This window comes from Rattus norvegicus, chromosome 10 (genome assembly GCF_021556685.1).
Source record: "Rattus norvegicus strain SHRSP/BbbUtx chromosome 10, alternate assembly SHRSP_T2T, whole genome shotgun sequence".
Lineage (NCBI taxonomy): Eukaryota > Metazoa > Chordata > Mammalia > Rodentia > Muridae > Rattus > Rattus norvegicus.
The window spans coordinates 68,241,003-68,261,292 of NC_141543.1; the positions used below are offsets into that span (position 1 = coordinate 68,241,003).

The window sequence follows — 20,290 nt, forward strand, 5'->3', positions numbered from 1 at the left end:
TGAGTCGCAGGAGCTTGGGAGCTGCCCACCATGGGTGCTGTGCACTGAGCTCTTGTCCTCTGGACTCCTCCTAACCACTGAGCCTTTTCTTCAGCCATTTGGTTCCCTCTTGACGATAGTAAAGATTTCCCTAGTAAATAGTAAAGCAGTGCAGCTGAGAATCCCTTTACAACAGGGCGCTTCCTTAAGGATCATATCTTTTCAGACTTTGGTGTCATTCTAGATTTATTTTGTGTATAAATATTTTACATGAATGTATAAATGTGCCTCACACGTGTCCCTGGTGCCCACAGAAGTCAGGAGAGGGCTTCAACTTCCCTGGAACTAGAGTTAACAGATGGTTGTGAGCCACCATGTAGGTGCTGGGAATCAAACTTAGATTGTCTGCAAAAGCAGCAAGTGCCCTTAACTTCCGAGCCATCTTGCCATCCCCTGTGGGAAGCATTTCTGAAGGAGATGATACTAGAAGAGAGAACTAGCCAAAGCCAGTTTTCTGAACCCTGGCACTCAGGTCAAAGCTCAACAGTGATGAGGGCCACAGGGCCACCTGAGTGAGATGGTGCCTGAGAGGACAGGCTTGTTTGGGAAACGATTTGTCTCAGAAAGTTTACAAGCTAGACATGGGTGGTAAATAGTTGCTGGAGTAGCAAGATGTCCATGCTGAGCTCAGTGACGCCGTTAGTGATATTAGTGACGTTATCCCTAGTCCTATGGAGCTCGAGCATCAAAAGGTAGTTTGGGGGATAAATCTGGGAGCAGCCAGTCTCCTAAGGTTCCTAGGTGGCATATGTTTTGTTTGGTTTTGTTTTTCAAGACAAAAGGCTATGTGTAGCCTGAGCCTTACCCTTCCTGCAATTCACTTAGTAGTGTGAGGCTGGCCTCCAACTCAGAGATCCTCCTGCCTCTGCCACCCAAGTGCTGGGATTAAAGGCATGTACAACCATGCCTGATGATATATGATTTCTTATAAACCATTTCAGAAGTAAGAGGAAATGACACAAATGGTCAGAAGTTGCTTTGTTTGTCTGTTTTGAACAAAATCTCAAGTTTACTCTAACGTACACAACTCCCCTAATGACCTCACTAGGCTGCACTGAGGTGTGTTTATTTTGCAGCACTAAACATAGGGTCCTGTACAGCAGACAAGCACTTTACCAACTGAGCTTTATGCCAGCCTTGGTTAGATACCTGAGATCTGGTCATTTCCTCCTACTCTGTCTTCATCTGCTATTTCTTCGAAGTACCTCAAGACTACGATTGCTTCTACTTGTGTTGTGTTTGTTGTGTTTCTATGGAAAGTCAGGGCATCTAAGCTCTCTTTATGAACTACACAGTGTAGTGGCATTGACAGAAATAGCCTTCCTCCTGAGTCCTTGGTCACGTGAGCACTCCTTCCATGGCCCGTGCATGTAACAGGCTCACCAGTTCTGCCAAGATCACCTCGGCTTGATGTCCTGGCAGATTCCCCCAAAGGCAAGACTGACCTTGTTAGTTTATACCAACTAAGACTGTGAAAGGATAAAGGCCAGCACATTTCCTAAGGAAATACTGTATTTTGAAGTCTTACATACATAAAATGTTAACAAGAGCCTGACAGTCATAATGTACTGACTTTTAAAGGACCATGCATAGATTTTTGAAGTTTTTTTTTTTTTGTTTTTTTTTTTTTTGTTTTTTGCAGTGGGACCTGATTTTCGGGGAGGGTGTGTCCTGTCCTAAATCGATGGGCATTGTTATCTTGGACAGGAGTAAATATCTACCCTGTAAAGGAGGAGGGGGATTCCTTTGAGAAGAAGGGTTCTAAGGCTGCTGAGGGAAGTGGCTGGCTAAGCCAAGTCTACTTTCCCCAGAAGGAGCCACACAAAACTGAGGGATTGTTGCCAGGTGTAGGGTACATGCTTTTAATCTTAGTACTCGAGAGTCAGAGACAAGTGGATCTCTGAGTTCAAGACTAGCCTGGTCTATGGAATGAGTTCTCCTGTCTCAGGAAGGAAAAGGAAAAGCTGGAGAGAGTGGGCGGAGGTGGCTGTGCACAGGCCTTTAATCCCAGCACTCAGCAGGCAGAGCCTGGTCTATGGAGGGAGGGAGTGAGCTCCAGGACAGCCAGCTGCACAGAGAAACCCTGTTGGGATGGGGGAGGAGGGAAGGGAGGGAGGGCGGGAGAAAGGAAAGGGTTAGAGCAATGGCTTATCAGTTTAAAGTACCTGTTCTTGCAGAAGACCTGGGTTTGATTCCTAGCACCTATATGGTAGTGAATAACTATTCATAATTCTTTTTTTAAGATTTTTATTTATTATGTATAAATACAGTGTCTCTGTCTTCAGACACACAAGAAGAGGACATCAGATCCCATTACAGATGGTTGTGAGTCACCATGTGGTTGCTGGGATTTGAACTCAGGACCTCTGGAAGAGTAATCAGTGCTCTTAACCACTGAGCCATCTCTCCATCTCTTCAACTATTCATAATTCTGTTTCCAGGGTCCAATGCATTCTCCTGACCTTTGAGGGCACTAGGCATGTGTATGGTACACATACATACATGCAGGCAAACACTCACACACTACACATAAGACTTAAAAATCTTGAAAGAAAGGAAAAAAAGAAAGAAATTTAGAGATTGTGAGGTCAATTACAAAGGACATTCTCCCAGCCAGGAGGAACAGTTATGTGGGTGATCTGTTGAAAGCTATTGAGAGAGAAAGTAGCAATAAATCTTCAAATCGTACATCAGATGGCAGCCACAGCCATCTTGCCCTGTCTTATACTGGGCATATTGAACTGGCTACCAAACATTTGAAAGAACTGGGATCACCACCTGGTTAAGTTACTATCACATTAGAAGTTAATATCCCATCTAGGAAGAGGTTTCATTTATTTCTTTATAGTCTAAGTCCTAGAAGCTAGTAGTACTGTGAAAATATGGATTATAATAGCCCCCATAGCTATTCGCACATTTTAAAACAAAGTTCTGAATTAAAATCTTGCTTGAGTAAACAGAACAAACTTTAGTAAACAGTGATATACCTTATGCATTTTCTGCCTCCTGCCTTGATGATAAATCCTGTTTTGTTCCCGTGGTCTGACAGCACAGTGAACCTATGCACTTGGAACCATAACTTATGTTCTCATAAACAGGTTCTCTCGGATCACAGGGTTATTACTAAGTGAAACACTAGCATTTCAGTGAGGCTGCAATTTACCATAACCATCTCACTATTTTCTCTTCATAGGCAGTCTCAGAACTTGTCAGCCCAGACATCATCATGCAATCTCACTCAGAAAATGCAATTTCAGTCAAAGAAATTGTCACTGAAATTGAGTCCATTAGTCAAGGAGTTGGGCAGGTTCAGTTAAAAGGAGACATCCTCTCTAACCCATGCCATACACCAAAGAAGAACATCATTCATGAGCTGCCCCTGGAGAGAGTACAAGGCCCTGAGAACAAACCTGGACATTTGGAGCAGGATGAGAGTTTCTGTAGTGTCCAACTAGAACTAGCCAGAGACTCGGGGAAGTGTGCCCCAGAGGAGGGCTGTCTGGCCACACTCTCGTCCACAGGAGACTTGGAAGAAGAGGAACCAGTTGAGGGTGAACATGACTGGGGCCCAGGGACACACCCTGGTGCCAAGTGGTGCCCTGGGTCTGTGAGGCGAGCCACCCTGGAGTTTGAAGAGCGCTTGCGACAAGAGCAGGAGAACCATGGGACAGCCTCTCCAGGTCCCACGTTATCCAATCGCAAAAACTCTAAGAATGACTCTTCTGTGGCAGACCTAATGCCAAAATGGAAAAGCGATGAAACCGCCTCAGAGCATTCACTTTCCCCCAAGGAAGCCGAGCCCGGCAAGGGTAAAGGGAAGTGCAGTGGCTCTGAGGCCGGACCCCTGTCCCACTGTGAGCATAATCCCGCTGCTGCAGCCCCCCAGCTGCTGGAGCATCACCCCTCGCCAGCTCCTCAGGACTGCCTGGGGTCAGAGAGCAGAAGTGAGAAGCAGGAAGAAGACCTGAGGAAGCAGAGGACTGTGGTTTCAAACCAGGAATGTGAGACACAGGCCGCCCTTCTTCCCCTCCCCAAGAAAATAGAAATCATTGAGTATACACCAACAGTTACATCACTTGATCACACTGAGCCAGGAGGTGAGACAACACCCAGCAAAGAGAGTGAGAAGCAAGAGCTGAGGAAGGTGAAGATGGAGAGGTCTATCACTATGTTTTGCACTCTGGATGAAAATCTGAACAGGACTCTGGACCCCAGTCAGGTTTCTCTGCGTCCCCAAGTGCTACCTCTGCCTCATTCTTCCTCTGAGTATGACAGGCTCACTGACCCAACCCCTATGTTAAGTAGCCCTCAAGACAAAGGGGACAGCCCATCCACACCCTTCAAGACACCAGCGCGTTTGGTCGGTTGCAGTACCCAAGGAGCATCTGTCAGCTTGGATTGTTCGCATCGCCATTCTGTGCTTCACCTGGAAGGCTGCACAGAGCAAAGCAGTACCACAGACAGCAGACTGTCTTCAGAGCACATGAACTGGGAGGACAGCCAGGGGGACTTCCTTTCCAGTAGTACTGGAATGGCACACACGTCCTCTCCATTAACAAATGAAGACCTAAGTTTAATTAACAAACTTGGTGACAGTGTTGGCGTGTTACCGAAAAAACTGGATCCATCACCGGAAGCCTGTCGAATCCCACATAGCTCTAGTAGTGAAAATATAAGAGATCTCAGCCACGGCCCTGGTGTGGTGAAGGAGCATGCTAAAGAAATTGAGCCTCGAGTGATCTTCCAGGCGGCGTTCTCCAAAACATCACAAATGAGGCGCTCAGCTTCGCTGGCCAAGTTGGGTTACCTGGACCTTTGTAAAGACTACTTACCGGATAGAGAGCTTGGCTCCTCAGAATCCCCTCATCTCAAATTGCTTCAGCCCTTCCTCAGAACAGACTCAGGCATGCATGCCTTGATGGTCCATGAGCCCTCAGAAAGCCCAGGTGCCCACCCAAACCCACAGCCCACCAAGTATTTTGTAGAGCAACTCAAAACAACAGAGTGTGTTGTGCAGAGCAAGCCAGTGGAGAGGCCCCATGTGCAGTATGCCAAAGAGTTTGGTTTCAGTCAGCAGTGTTTGCTCCCCAAGGCAAGACCAGAATTGACTAGTTCTGAAGGAGGCCTTCCTTTGCTACAGACACAGGGTCTGCAGTATCCAGGCCCCTCTCCAGGGCTGGCTGTGGCTCCCCGTCAGCAGCATGGCAGGACTCACCCGCTTAGGAGACTAAAAAGAGCAAATGATAAAAAACGGACAACCAACCCCTTCTATAACACCATGTGATCCTGAGCCCATACACGTGATTTTCTAAGAAAATGTTTGTTAAAGGGGCGGTGTAATATGTAAGGAACATGCACTTTATTGGTTAATTTTATAATATTTTTGGTCATTTTACTGTTCCTGGCTCATGCAGGGTTTGGGTTTTTCCATGTGTGTGCGTGCATGTATGTGTGTGTGTGTACGTGTAACGATTTGGATGACAAGATCATTTTATCATTTTTTTATTTTTAAAAAATTCAAACCTCAAAAAAATTTTTTTTCAAAGAGCACCTTTATCAAAGGCAAATTGCTGTTTTTCAGTCTACTGCCACCTGTCTCTTCTCATTTTGCCCTCTGAGAAAAGACACGCCTGCTTGGTTGAGGGAAAGAAACAGATGGGGTGGGTGGCACAGAAGCTGGGAACTGGAAATCTCACCCAGGCCTGAGGAGACCTGTTTGCTGAAGGGCAGAGGGATGTGGCTGCTCTCAGCCTCGCTCCGCCCTCCTCCGTTGGAGTACATGAAGTTGCAGGCTCTGCTCTGCTTTAAGAGGCAGTTGAGACTCCGTTTCTTCTGATATTCCAAAATGCATCAATCATTACAGAAAAGGGAGTGATAATTGGCCTACTGACAGAAACTACGAAGCAAAATATTTTAACTTTCCCCAAGAAAACAATCTGAAAGTCAAAGGGAACCCTAATCGAAATTCAAGGTCATCTGTAGAGAAATATATTAAGAGAGAAGGTGGGGTCAAAGGTGGAAACACAGCCCCTGAGTCACTGTGGGGCCAGTGGAATCCACACAGGTGAGTCCTGGCCCCACCAGCCGGGTCCCCTCCTGCCTAGTGACAGGCTCTGCCTCTGCCTCCCAACTAAAGACCTGGAAACAGGCTTTAAAGACAGCAGAGTCGGCTGTGCTTGTAAAGTGAGTGCATGCTGTGGGCTTTAACCCTGTTACTTGAATATTCTGTGGGCCTTCTGAGTTTAATGGCCGTGCTTTTCCAAGTGATTTCTTCTCTCTTGCTGTTTCCCCATCCTTCCCTTAGTTCCAAAGTTATATTTTAATTGTTACAATACATACATAGAACCTATTGAACACAAATTTTTCTGTTATCCCTGTTAACACTTGATGCAAGTTTTTTCCCCTAATTTTTCCTAGATTTGTCTTTTCTCTACAGTTCATACACAGTATTTATGTACATAATGTCACTTTTTTAATGTTTCATGATTGATATTGTGGGTCTTTTGATTTATTCTTGTTAAGGAGTAGAGTTGCAACTGGAAAAGAGAGAAACACCAGAAATAAACTGGTAGTTTTGGGTAGAAATCTTTATTTGTTTTAAATAAAAACTTGTCATAGCCAGCTCCTGCCAAATTAAGTACTTCCTCTTGAGAAGAACCCCCTGCAGGCTCCCACTAGATCACACTGAACACTGGCTTCTGTTTGAGGCTGAAGTCCCAGGTCATTGTTTGCCAGTACTTGAAGCACAGCTAGATATGTGTCTTCGATGCCCAGACTAGAAGCTCCCAATGTGAGGCTGAGAGGCTGGGGCGGCTCAGCGGTCAGCCAAGGGCACAGATTCCATTTAGGATACTGTTGCTTTGTTGCTGTCCTGCTGCTCTTTAACGCTGAACTGCCTGCTATAGACGTGCCCCTGAGCATAGTACAGAAAACATCTGGAGGTACCCACCACAGCTCAACAGAACTGAAGAGGGCTACAGACTTGCCTCCTGCTTGCTTTTGTTGATATCCGAATTGCTGAGGATTGTCTGGGTAGGAGCCAGGGACTTAGGTTTTTAATTCATCATAGCCCTAATTGGAAAAAGACACACAGATTATCTTTAGAGACAGAATTTGGAGGGAGCAGGTAGTAGGATACAGGAAAGGTAGACTGCCTCCATTTTCAAGTGCTCCAGAGCTGGGAGTCTACTTGGCATACAAAGCCATGGTTGGTTCTGACATTACTGCCAGGAAGCAATTAGCGACCACCTGCTGATAACGTGTGGTGTAGAAGTCATATAGACTTGTGCTGTCTTTCCTAGTCCCTTTAAATGTCACAGCTTTGTGAAGAGTCCCGGATATTTGTGTGCTGTCTCATTAGGTGGTATGTATCAGTGCGAGGGAGGCTTGGGAGGCAAGATGGTGGATTCCAGGACCCATCTGCTACCAGTATAATGGGAGGACAAGAAATTATGATAGGGTGAGGAGTGTTTACATCAAGGTAGAGAGAGTGCATCACCCAAAAAATAATAATAAAGGCTGGGTGTAGTGGCTCACATCTGTAACCCTAGCACTTGGGAGGCTGAGGCAGGAGGATTACTATGAACTGGATGCCAACTCGAGGTACAGAGTGAGACCTGTCTCAGAAACAGTGACACCAGTATGCTACACATTATCAGCAATGGACGCTGCTCTCTCATCTCCCAGTATAGATAGAATGGCTTCACTGTGTCTCTCACAGCAGAGACTGAAACAATGCCCAATGAGGGCACTAGGGGGCAGCGGGACAGACAGACAGACAACACCTGTTTGTGTTTTCAAGGTTTAAAGAATGAAAGAAACCATCTTCTGCTGTCTTCTTAATTGTATTCCTTATCATTGAACTCACTGCCTAGGTATTTTCCACACAGAGTCTATGATTCAGCCATGCCAAAGGGTCTTGCCAGCCCTCCAAACCCCAACACTTGGGTTGCTCCTAAGTCATGTTTATGGCTAAGGCAGATGCGTAGTAAGCTGTTGAAGACTTGACTTTAGCATTTGATCATTTCAGTTTGTCTCTCTGTTTTTTCTGTTCATGGAAAGCCTGGGCCTGACTCTGACAAACTGCTGAGCAGGACAAACCTTGACCTCCTGACTTCTTGCTCAATGCCTCTGTCTCTCTCTGCTGTTTTTAGACCACTGTAGTTGCATCAGTAGGTCTGGAAAAGTATGTAAGCACACATGTGAGCACTTGGGGGAGCTGACATTTCAGTGCCTGGGCTAACAGCCCTAGGAGCAGGCAGGGTTGAAGCGGTAGCCTGACTATATTGAGCTATTTCTGAGTATAGGGAGAGAACCCCAGCCCTTTGTTGTTTTTGGAAAGAGCAGCAGTGGGTGGTGTGGACACAGTACAGTTGGGAAGACCTCATCTCAGTTTGGTTGCCCCTTGCTCGTTTTAACACGTGCTCCTGTCCTGTACTCCTGCCCCTTCAGCATCTCTAGTGTTTTCCCCACTGTACCTTCATCTCTGCTGCTGTTTCCTTCCTTCTCATTCTGGGAACTATAAAAGCTCCAGGGACAGCCTGGGGACACGTCCCAGGCTCCAAGGCCTCCTGCTCCTGAGCCCAGATGCTTCCTCTGACACAGTAGCTCACAGGACTCTGCACTTGAGGGTCTTTCAGTAAAGATGTTCTGTGGGAGTTGGGTTTTTTATTTTCTAAGAAAGCATTATGCAAAAAGTTTTAAGGGCATTTTAAAGAAAAGCCATTTTTATTGGCTTTTTCAAACAACTATCTGTGGATACTTTGTTTACTTTGTGAATATTAAAATATGCATCATTGTGGTGGCCTCGGGCACTGAAGCCATGGCTGTCCTATGAGTCCTCCCCCCAGAGAAAATGCCATACTCTTGTCAGCCCTTGTGAGTAAGTGGGTCAGATGTGGAGCTGCTCTCCATCTGTGTCCTGTACTGGAGTCCAGCAGTCTTTTCTCAGTGCTGGTGTGTCTCCATAGTGATGGTTGTGATGGTGAATGGGTAGTATGGTTGTTTGGTTTTTGCTTTTTAATGGTAGACAAGGTGACATTCCGTTGTTTCAGCACCAGTCCAACTTAAAAAAAATCATAGACTTCGTTATCCCTTCCAAAAGATGAAGCATGTATTGGACCTAAGTACACGTGTCGCCTCGACTCATCTGGCACCCGTATCAGGAAAAGGCCTGCCAGCAAAGCAGGAAGCTGCACCCTCTCTCCCCAGGGCTTCGGGACCTCTTGTTGCCATGAAGAGCTACTGCAAGGTGCTTCTGTACTGCTTCAGCCCGGAGCAGAGGTGACTAGGCCTGGCTTCAGCTGTGAAGAGAACCAGCCTCATCTCAGTGCCCCAGAGATCTAGGACGGGATTTCTAAACTGGAATCACCCCTTATCAGCTTGAAGAGCCCCACCCCCACCCCAGGACTCGGGCTGGTGCTGCCTTCTGTCTTCACATGGATGCCAGTGACAGTGGCGGCATCCTGCCCACGGAGAGCAAATGCCCCAAATGAAAAGCTAAGGAACTGACGTGGTGTTCCCTAGTCAGTAGCCCACTAGGAATTGATGGATTGGGTTTGGTTTGACTGTAATTTGCTTGGCATAGCTAAAGGTGCCTTCCCCTCCCCCAACCCCCTCTGAACTTTGCTTTGTAAGACTTGCTTGAAACCCAAACAAGTCCAAAAGACTCGCACTGACTGTTACCTTCGACCAGGCTATCCCAAACTTCTCTATGCTCTCACTTTATTAACAGCAGGTGCTCCCTGGAATCTCTGGGACCTTTCTGAGGCATTTGAAGCAGAACCTAAAGAGTGGTCTCATCTCCTTCCTTAATCCTGGTGTTGGGATGTCCCACTTGTATCATAGTTGTTTTTATTAGTACTGATGTGCTCCGCTGTTTTTAAATGTGAACTTGTGCGCAGATGTGCAGATTCAATGTTCTTGTTACAGATTGAATAAATTTTTATTTTGAAGACAAAATGTTTGTTTCAGATGCTGACAAAAAGGGGTGCTGGGGAAGGTGGGGGGTTAGAAAACAGCATGGACAACAGACAGACCAGCACACACTGAGCAACTTTAGTGTGGGGAAATAAATATATACACACATTTACACACAGGCATTTGTTTATGTGTATGTATATAACCTACCTTTCACAAAAGACTGCATAGGAAATGGGATTACCAAAAGGTACAGACAATGAGACTCAAGTCAGGTGACCAGGCTGGGAACTTGGCTAGTCAAAGAGTCAGTCACTTACAGAAGCTGTCACCTGAATGTGAGAATGAATAAGCAAAATTCTTCTGCCAGCTGTGGTGCAGAGTGACTGATGTGGGACATCTGTGGTGACCTGCTCAAGCAGTGGCTGGATTTGTTGGGTGAGTGACCTCACCAGACATTAGGACAGAAAAACAAGTTTTCAGCACAGTGAAATCTAGGCTGGGGAGATGGCTCAGTGGTCAAGAGCACTGGCTGCTCTTCCAGAGAACCAGGCTCAAATCCTAGCACCCACATGGCAGCTCACAACTGAAACTTCAAGATCTTGACAACCTCACACACACGCATGCAGGCAAAGCACCAATGCACATAAAAAAGCCTAAAAATGGATTGGGGATTTGGCTCAGTGGAAGAGCGCTTGCCTAGTAAGCGCAAGGCCCTAGGTTCGGTCCCCAGCTGCGAAAAAAGAAAAAAGAAAAAAGCCTAAAAACAGGCTACAAAGCCCAAATACAGCACTATCTGGGGGAGCTCTATTAGCTGCCCAATTGTCAAAACAGAATTTCTGATGTTATCAAAGAAAATGCCAGCCTACTACTATCTGAATCAGCCAAGTGAGTGGAGCACTACTGTTCTCTACTGTGGTACGTGATGGTACATGATCACCTGACAAATATTCCAGGAGTGCTTGGGCTCCTGGCCAACTAAAGTCTTGGCTTTGTAGACAAAGCAAATGGACCAATTCATATCTCAGTTGTCAGATCTCTTCAGAAAATGAGTTTGTGAAACAAAATTCCTGTTAGCCTCATGGATTGCAGCTTAGAACCCACTGACAGTTCTATGGGGGAGCCAAGCCCAGGCTTCTTTGCCTGACTGGTGTTTTGTTTTTAACTTTATGTGTATAGTTTTCCTGCCATGTATGATGGTGCACCACATATGTGTCTGGTACCTGTGGAAGCAAGGAGAGGATATTGGCTCCCCAAGAACTGGAGTTATAGATGGTTGTAAGCTGCTGTGTGGGTTCTGAGAGTTGAACTTGGCTTACCAGAATGAGCCTCCAGAACGGTGTGAGCTAACCATGTACCTGAAATCTTAAGGTAAAAAACTCCATCTGTCCTTGTGGTTATGCACACATAGAAGCCATGAATTCTCTGTGTAGCACCAACAATTCTGGTTCTGTTCCTCTACAAGTCACTGAATACCTAAGCCCTTCCTGAGGAACAAGCTTATAGACACCCACGTGCTCCTGCTCTCTCTCTCTCTCCCTCTCTCTCCCTTTCCTCTCTCTCTCTCTCCCTTTCCTCTCTCTCTCTCTCTCTCTCTCTCTCTCTCTCTCTCTCTCTCTCTCTCACACACACACACACACACACACACACACACACACACACACACGCACACGCTGGTCTCTGGAAAACTGTGCACTATGTGCTGCCTGAAATTGGCCCCATACTGCCCTCCAGAACCTAAGATGAGAGAGAAGAAATCATAGGCAAGCGTTAAGTAAACAGCAACTCAGGGAACTGGCTGTATTTTATCTTCTTGACCTTGAGCACTACTTAAGACTGTGGGTCTTGGGGATGAGTGATTCTTCCCTAAAATAGAGGGATCATCTCAAAGAAAGCCCAAAGGGCTAAACATCTTCAGAGTCGGTCTCTCTGGCCTCTAAAATGTGGCCAAATATCTGTGCCAACATCTTCCCTTGAACCTGGTGCTGGGAGTTCACTTTTCTCTGCTTGATCTCTGAGCTACCGACTTAAGCCGTGCTCATGGAACCTTCTAATAGGGATGAAATGCCTATACCGGTGCCAGTGTTTTAAATTCTCGAACTATCGCCATCGCTATTAATAAACAGCCTAGCCTCACAGTTCCCCTGGGCCAGCCTAGACCCCACCAAGCGACTGACACGATTCCCCCAGAGTATCTTCTAGGGCCTCTTCCCGGCGGGTCGTGACTGTTTGGGGACAACCCCGCCCGCTGGGAACGACTAAATTAGCTGCGCGATTGCGGCAGGAATGCGGCGCGCAGGCACCTGATCTCGCGCGGTGGCTCCCAGTCTCCGTGTCCCGCTTTGGACCAAGCGCCTGGGCCTCCCGATCCTGTGTGCGAGGGGCGGAGGGAGGCACGAGGCACGAACACCCCGCAAGCGCACGCACACTTACTTTTCCCGTTTTACCGCCGAGTTGAGACGCGGTTCTTTCCCGCGCTGGACAAGGCGTGGCCGCTCTGGCCTGGCCCTGCCCCCGTCCGGCCCCGCCCCCTCAGGTTGATGGCAGCAGCAGCTGGGACTGCAGCGGAGCCTGCAGCCGAGAGCCGCAGGCAGCGGCCGGAACTCGCTGGCCTGAACGCACCGACGCCTCCTCCCTCGTCCCTCCGCGTACCCCGGCCCGCTCCGCAGAGGAGTCGCATCGTGAGCACCTCCGCCCGGCTTAGGACCAGGTACCCCCCTCCCCGCCTCCGCCACCGCAGCCAACGGCTCTAGAGGGGGCAGAGATCTGCGCCCCCACTTCCCCCGCCTCTAAATTCAGTCCGGCAGGGCGGACTTGGTGTCTATATTTGGCCGGACAGCGGCTGGCGAGGAGACACCTAGTCTCACACGAACGCACTGCCGGGGCAGGAGGCTGGAGGAGGGCGCGAGTAGGCCGGCCTTCAGGCCCTGGGGCTGCAGAAGTGATTTGAAGGGCACATGGATGCCCGGGCTGGGGAAGGGCAGGAAGCAGTTGACCTTTGGGAGAAACTGCCATGTTCCCTTGAGAACAGTGGCAAGCATAGCTAAGCTCCTAGCTCCAGAAACTGAGGTCGAAGCACCTCAGAAAGAGGACCTCACCTCCTCCCTGCTTATACATCTGGTCCTTGCAGGCTCCCACCCTCAAGAGAACCTATTAGCCAGCACAGGAGGCATCGCACCCAAGAAGCTGGACTAAAGTGTGATATTTGTGTCAGATGACCACAGTCAGGGCTCCCCGAGAAATCGGTGCATGGTAAAATGGACGGAAGGAAGATCTGCCTTACACTACCTACTCCCGCATACCCAGACACCACGGGAACAGGGTTAACCGGAGGGCTTTTCCCTTGACGAATCTGTAGAAAGAGACACATCTGCTTGAATCTGCCAGCGATGTGAATATGGGCTCTTGAGGGCTGCAGTCCTACCTGCTAGGGTTCAGTGACTAAGAGTGTGCTGAGTGGGGCGCCTGTAGGAGGGACAAACACTTGCAAAGAGGTGCTCATCCATGCCTAGCAGCAGGAGGGGACCCACTGATACTGCTCCTCCAAACATTCAGTTGTGCAGGAAGTTTCAGCCCTGTGTCAGCCTCTGTCATTCCTCCTAGCTTGTGTGTCTACGAAGTGGTGAGACCCCCCCCCCCATCCTTGTCCCTCATATTAAACATGAGACAGGTGCCAAAAACCTGCCTCTGACTTTGGTCACTTTGAAGATCCTTGACAGATAATCCTACTTCCTCGCTCCTCCCTCCCACAGCTCACAGGATTAAGGACCAGCCTGCCTCTAGGCTCTGATATCTTTGCCCCAGCCATGAGCCGTCGTGTGGTTCGGCAAAGCAAGTTCCGCCATGTGTTTGGTCAGGCAGCAAAGGCCGACCAGGCCTATGAGGACATCCGGGTATCCAAGGTCACATGGGACAGCGCCTTCTGTGCCGTCAACCCCAAATTTCTAGCCATTATTGTGGAGGCTGGAGGTGGAGGCGCCTTCATTGTCCTGCCTCTGGCCAAGGTGAGGGGTTCAGGGAAGGAAGTAACTGGGAGTGGGAGAGCACTGGGTCCCGGGGGCTCTGGGATATCCCACACCAGCCTTTTCTCACTGAAGTCCAGGACTCCGACCGAAGGGCAGTCTGTGCGGATTGGGTACTCTGTCTTTGCCAAACCCACAAAGAATGGTGGGGAAGGGCAATAGCAGGGTGACCTGTGCCACTCTCTAGGCCATGAAGCACCATGTTGCTAGCAGAAACCAAGATGGGAGTTAGTAATGGAGATGGTTAGGGTGCAGCAGACTAAGATCCAATCAGACTCTGGCCTTATCTTTCCCTAGTGTCTGAGAGAGACAGAGACAGAGACAGAGACAGAGACAGAGACAGAGAGAGAGAGAGAGAGAGAGAGAGAGAGAGAGAGAGAAGCATGTTCAGACTCTGATCCTGGGAGTGGGATGAAACTACAAAGCCAGAGCCCTCCTCTGCACACGAGGGAAAGGAAGGGCCAGGCACGAACTGCCACCTTTTCAGACACTTAGCCATCTGTACCCCATGATAGATACCCCAAAGCATAACCTTGACCTAGATACCGAGCCCTATACCTTGCTAAAGAAGGCCTCGCATGCGGCAGGGTCGGGAAGAGACCTGACAATAGCCTATGACTCACGCTGGACAATGCAGACACCGTCCAGAGACACCATCCCAAGGGCTCACATTTCAGCCAGAGCCGCCTCCTCCGGTGGTATGACTGCCATTTAGACACCCTCTCTCCCAACTTCGTGCTCTGGGCCAATGCCAAGCCCGCAGAGTCTTCATAGCTCCCATGATTTACCATGAAGACAAAATGAAGAGTGAGTGGCAGCCCCGGGTAAGGGAGATTCAGCACTGAGATCACCTACTGCTCCAGGCTCCACGGTGAACCCAAGGGAGAGAGGGCTGCCTCAGGGCCTAAGCCACTGCATTCAGGGTCACTCACTTACACCTCTTTCTCCAGGGACTTGCCAAAGGTACTCAAGTACATCCTCCTCACAGGATTCCCCAGCCCAGCCCTGGGAAGATCAGCCTAGGCCAATAAACATAATGAGACTTCATGTTGGAAAACAAAATCCTTCTCTAAATGTCTTTTGAAGAACACGGGACTGTAATTCCAGTCTGTGTTCTGGGTCCTGCTGTGCGCCCATCCTGCCTCTCTGAATCAGATTCCCTAAGGCAAACGATTTCACTCTGCGGCTCCAGCAAAGTTCAAGTAGACTGGGGGTGGGGCGAGGTTAGAGACTAAGAAAGGTTCGCAAAAAGAAAACCAATAACACAGAATCGAGAGGTAAACAAATCTACCGCCCACTCCAAAACCACTTACAGGAGAACAAGTGCCTGGGATGCAGCTAAGTGGTTGACCATTTACTTAGCGAGCCCCAGACCTGGGTTCCATTCCCAGCAGTGCTTGTGCGTGCGCGTGCACACACACACACACACACACACACACACAGGCACACACACACACACACACAAATGCATGACAGTGGTCCCACATCTCCTTCTCTGACCCCTCCAGACAGGACGAGTGGATAAGAACTACCCACTGGTCACTGGACACACCGGCCCTGTGCTGGACATTGACTGGTGCCCACACAATGACAATGTCATCGCCAGTGCCTCAGATGACACCACTGTCATGGTAGGAGCCAAGGGGATGCTGCCAGGCTGGGCAGGGGAGAAGGGAGGTGCCTCACCTGTGCTGGGGAAGGTGATAGAAGGGGCAGAGGCTGGGAGCTTTGCTCTGTCCTGCCCAGTTCCCAGATTATTTTTAGTTAAATACATACTGGCGCCCTCCCAGAATGCACTGCCTAGAACTAATTATAACCATGGACAACTTGGGGCCCTAAGAGCAGGGGTGCAGCACTCTGAAGTTTTCTTGACAGAGTGAGTGAGGTAGTCTTTGGAGAGGTCCCAATACTGCCGGGTTCCGAACTGCTGCTTCCGGGTGCTGGTACTGCCAGGCTTTGCCCTGTATTTGACCCGTACCACTCAAGAGGACCTATAGCACTAAGTGGGCGGAGCCACCCCTGTATCCCACCTACTTGTTGCCTTTCTTTCTACCTAGGTGTGGCAGATTCCAGACTACACCCCAGTGCGAAACATCACAGAACCTGTCATCACACTCGAGGGCCACTCCAAGCGTGTGGGCATCCTGTCTTGGCATCCTACTGCCAGGAATGTCCTGCTCAGTGCAGGTCTGGGGTGGGGCTATGGAGGGTCGCTACCATAGACGTGGGTGAGAGTGAGGAAGGTGGGGCTCAGGTGATACGCCTGGTCACTCTGGACAGGTGGTGATAATGTGATCATCATCTGGAATGTGGGCACTGGGGAGGTACTGCTGAGCCTAGACGACATACACCCTGACGTCATCCACAGCGTGTGTTGGAACAGCAATGGTAGCCTGCTAGCCACCACTTGCAAGGACAAGACCTTGCGTATCATTGACCCCCGGAAGAGTCAAGTGGTTGCGGTGAGTACCTGGCCTAGCTGGCTATTCCCTAGCACCCCTTGTTCAATACCAGCTCTTAGCGCCTGATACCCAGTCATCAGAGTCCCAGTTTTTACCTGTTTTATCCCTACTCCAGAGATTAGTCATGACGCCCCCCCCCTCACCCCTTGCAGGCTCAACAGCCTCAATCCCTACCCTGAGTAAACTCCCAGACTGCAACCCTCTGCCTGCTCCCGTTCGCTCCCCTCCCATACATCTAAGAGCTCTGAGGAGGGCTCCTTGCTTTGAGATTGAGGAGAGAAGCTGGAAACTCCATCTTCCAACCAGAACCTGCATGAAATCTGAGCCCCAGGACCCTCTCCTCTCAAATATCCAACGCCATCTTCCATGGTCTGGGACCTGACCACCGAGACCTGACCCTCCCCCCACCCATTGCCCCATTGGGTGGGGAAGAAACAACCCTCAAGCGTTGCTTGTCCCAGCTGGGTGCCCTGGGAGGGCAATGGCCCTGTCCTGGCCAGCCTCCTTCTAACCTGGGGTGTGAGGTGCCTGCATGTCGGCTTGGAGCACTAGCGTGGCGCGGCTGGGAGCTGGAAGGGAAGGTGGGCGGGCACTCTAACCCACTAACCCTGCGAGCAGGAGCGAGCCCGGCCTCACGAGGGCGCCCGCCCGCTGCGGGCCGTCTTCACCGCAGACGGGAAGCTGCTCAGCACCGGCTTCAGCAGGATGAGTGAGCGGCAACTCGCACTCTGGGACCCGGTAGGCCAGGCCAAGGCGGGCGCATTGGCTCGCTTTGCAGGGTCAACCAGGAGGACCCTCCTGAGTGGTGACCGCGCCCAAAAGGCCCAAGTGGAGCCCAGGGCTTCCTTGTGGGTAGAGCACCACAGCAACCCCAGGAGGCCTGCAGACATCACCTGCCCCAGTGAGCAGCCTTTGAGAGTGCCTAAGGACTGGAACCTGCTGCGAGCTCCAGGCCTCCTGCTCTCTCAGCCCTGATGTTCTCCAGGCCAGGGTCCTGCCACTGACCTCTGAGAAGCTGCGTTCTTAGGACTCCTTTTCCCCACCCCCATTCCACACTCAGGTTGGCAGGATTGCTCAGCTTTCCGTCCCCCGAAGGCAGGCAGCAGGGTGATGCTCCTCCCTTCTCCCCCTTCCCCCCCCCCCAGGAGAGGTTTGCAGCCCACGAGGGGATGAGGCCCATGCGGGCTGTCTTCACACGGCTGGGTCATATCTTCACCACGGGATTCACCCGCATGAGCCAGCGAGAGCTAGGCCTGTGGGACCCGGTAACATAGCTGGAGGCTTGGGGTGTGTGCCCCGGGGGCTGGCATCACGGGCGAGGGGCCAGACGCCCCGCACCCGCAGGGTATGCCCATTCCAACAGGGCTGAAGGTTGCTGCCACCTCACACCCAACACTGCCCAGTTTTGCTGCGTCGCCTGAAGGAGCTCGCGCTGGCGCCCCCTCCTGGTGATGCCTAGTCCCTGGGGGTGGTTTGCCGTGACTGCATGCAACCGCACACGGGGTACCTGTGCGAGGGAAAGGGAAAGATGAGTCTAGAAGGGCCTGTAGCTCTCACCAGAGCTGTCTTGGAAGCCCATGGGATTTGGGGTGGCCATAAAGCAAATTCTGAAGTAAGCCGGAAGGACGAGCAGGGCTGGTCACTCTTCCTGTGCTCGGCAGAACAACTTCGAAGAGCCAGTGGCCCTGCAGGAAATGGACACAAGCAACGGAGTGTTACTACCATTCTACGATCCTGACTCCAGCATCGTCTACTTGTGTGGCAAGGTGCTGGAGGTTGGGCTGGAAGAATCAGGGCCAGGATGAAGATGTGAGCACGCTGTCTGGCATTGCCACCTAAACTGGCTGGTTTTGCAGGGTGACAGTAGCATTCGGTACTTTGAAATTACGGACGAACCACCTTTCGTGCATTATCTGAACACATTTAGCAGCAAAGAACCGCAACGGGGCATGGGTTTCATGCCCAAGCGGGGACTGGATGTCAGCAAATGTGAAATCGCCAGGTCAGCACTTTTGTCCCTCCTGTCCCCTACCTCCTCCTCATGTCAGCTCTGGGGCGTCCCCTAATTGTGCTGTTCTTTAGGAAAAAGAAAGGAGTCATACTAGTCTTTTTCGGTGACAGTCCCAGCACTGTCCCATAGCCTAACATTACAACAGAGGTGTTTTAACCCCAAACTGATAATGTGTGAATGGTAGTTACTTAGCGTGTTGACTTCCAACACCTTAGTCCCAGACATAGGGATTATTAAAAAGGATGGGGAGTCAGCAGGAATGTCGAATCCCCCCCCCGTAGGTTCTACAAGCTACACGAACGGAAGTGTGAACCCATCGTCATGACTGTACCTCGAAAGGTGAGGAAGGAGGGCGTTGGTTGAAAAGCGTCAAAGCACGGCCATCTGGCGCCCACTCACACAAGCCCTCTTGTCCACCCACTCCCTCAGTCAGATCTGTTCCAGGATGACCTATACCCGGACACGCCTGGCCCCGAGCCAGCCCTGGAAGCTGATGAGTGGCTATCGGGTCAGGATGCAGAACCTGTGCTCATTTCGCTGAAGGAAGGCTACGTTCCCCCCAAACACCGTGAGTTCCGGGTCACCAAACGCAACATCCTAGATGTGCGCCCGCCGGCCAGTCCTCGGCGCAGCCAGTCAGCCAGCGAAGCCCCCTTGTCGGTAAGGGCTAAGATCTGACCGAACCACCCTGACTCTATCCCCTGCCTCCTGCTCTCTGCCACTGTTTCCTCTGTCTTCCAATGTCAGCAGCAGCACACCCTAGAGACACTGCTGGAGGAGATGAAGGCCCTCCGAGAGCGGGTGCAAGCCCAAGAGGAGCGCATTACCGCGTTGGAAAACATGCTGTGTGAGCTGGTGGATGGCACGGACTAGCACTGCACACGCGCTGCGAAGCTCTGCACACTGCAGACCCAACGGGGCAGGGCGCACCGATTGGCAGCGCCGGCTTTTGGACTGGGACCCGCACCCTGCCTCCCGGGGTTGGAATTAGTGGGGAGATCGAGAAGAAACTCCCTCTCCCACAGGAGGCCTGAACACACGGATCTTAAGTGGCTCCGTACTAGGTCCCCGGACTTTACAGGCCTCTGGGGAGCCCGGGATAATGTGGCCTTAGCAGTGGTGCTTCATGGTGAGGTGGTGTCCCTCTCTGTCCCTTACCTTGGGCAGAGGAAGCGCTTAGCATTAGTGTGATGCCTGGGGATGCTGAGGGGCTTAGTAGGCCTGACCTCACAAGAACAGTGATTCAACAGGTATCTCCAGAATCTCAGGAAATTTCCAAAAATTTCTCATAGTAAGAAATTATTCTGTTGCCGGAGTTTAACCCGCTGGCTTCAAACATCAGTCATGGCAGTGGGCTCTTCCCATCTTCCCACTTCCAGAGAGGGCAGCTTCTTGGACACAAACAGACCCCACCAGAGAAATCTCAGGAGAACTGGCACAGGGAAGCAGGTTCAAAACACACACAGACACACACACACGCACACACACACACACACACACACACAGCCTCCAATACTCTGCTGAATCTTTTAAAAACACCGAGGCATAACTAATGAAATATTTTACTAAGTACACATCTGTGCCTCCTACACGGAGAGCCAATATGCTGCCCCCATCCCCAGGGCACTATGAGAACCAGGCCTTGCCCAAACTAGGGGGTACCTCAGTCCCTTTTTGGAAGCCTGAGGAAGCCTAGCAAATGCAAGCTGGACTGAGGCCCCACCACGTAGCTTTTTACCCAGGTCATCCATCTTTGCACTGAAGTTCCCAAGACCTCACCCACCACCCACCCACCCCCGTGGGCACTTCTCCCCAATAAAGTTAGGTAGAAACGCATC

At 50.4% G+C, this 20,290-nt stretch overlaps 2 protein-coding genes across 19 annotated transcripts in view; both read left to right on the plus strand.

Moving 5' to 3' along the window:
• Positions 1–9,999, plus strand: part of Ssh2 (slingshot protein phosphatase 2) — a 251,109-nt gene extending 241,110 nt beyond the window's left edge. For 2 of the 3 annotated variants that reach the window (XM_087572020.1, XM_087572021.1), the window contains one exon: positions 3,233–9,999. In XM_087572020.1, the coding sequence (XP_087428146.1) occupies positions 3,233–5,323 (2,091 nt within the window). In that variant the 3' untranslated portion in view covers positions 5,324–9,999. 3 annotated transcript variants of the gene reach the window in all.
• Positions 10,000–12,491: 2,492 nt separating this feature from the next.
• Coro6 (coronin 6) lies at positions 12,492–20,288 on the plus strand. 16 transcript variants are annotated; one of them, NM_001439603.1, is given in 12 exon segments: positions 12,492–12,667; positions 13,088–13,209; positions 13,710–13,961; positions 15,488–15,610; positions 16,037–16,166; positions 16,260–16,441; positions 17,587–17,706; positions 18,103–18,207; positions 18,298–18,443; positions 18,734–18,791; positions 18,882–19,112; positions 19,200–20,288. In NM_001439603.1, coding segments are annotated over 10 exon segments (1,419 nt in total). In that variant the 5' UTR covers positions 12,492–12,667; positions 13,088–13,209; positions 13,710–13,763; the 3' UTR covers positions 19,326–20,288.
• Positions 20,289–20,290: the final 2 nt, after the last annotated feature.

Bases quoted from the DNA above. Each gene is read 5' to 3' on its own strand.
- Coro6 (XM_087569759.1), top strand. From the start codon at position 17,611: ATGAGGCCCATGCGGGCTGTCTTCACACGGCTGGGTCATATCTTCACC. The intron at 18,208-18,297 runs GTGCTGGAGGTT...CTGGTTTTGCAG, and splicing joins TCGTCTACTTGTGTGGCAAG to GGTGACAGTAGCATTCGGTA. The intron at 19,113-19,202 runs GTAAGGGCTAAG...CAATGTCAGCAG, and splicing joins CCAGCGAAGCCCCCTTGTCG to CAGCACACCCTAGAGACACT.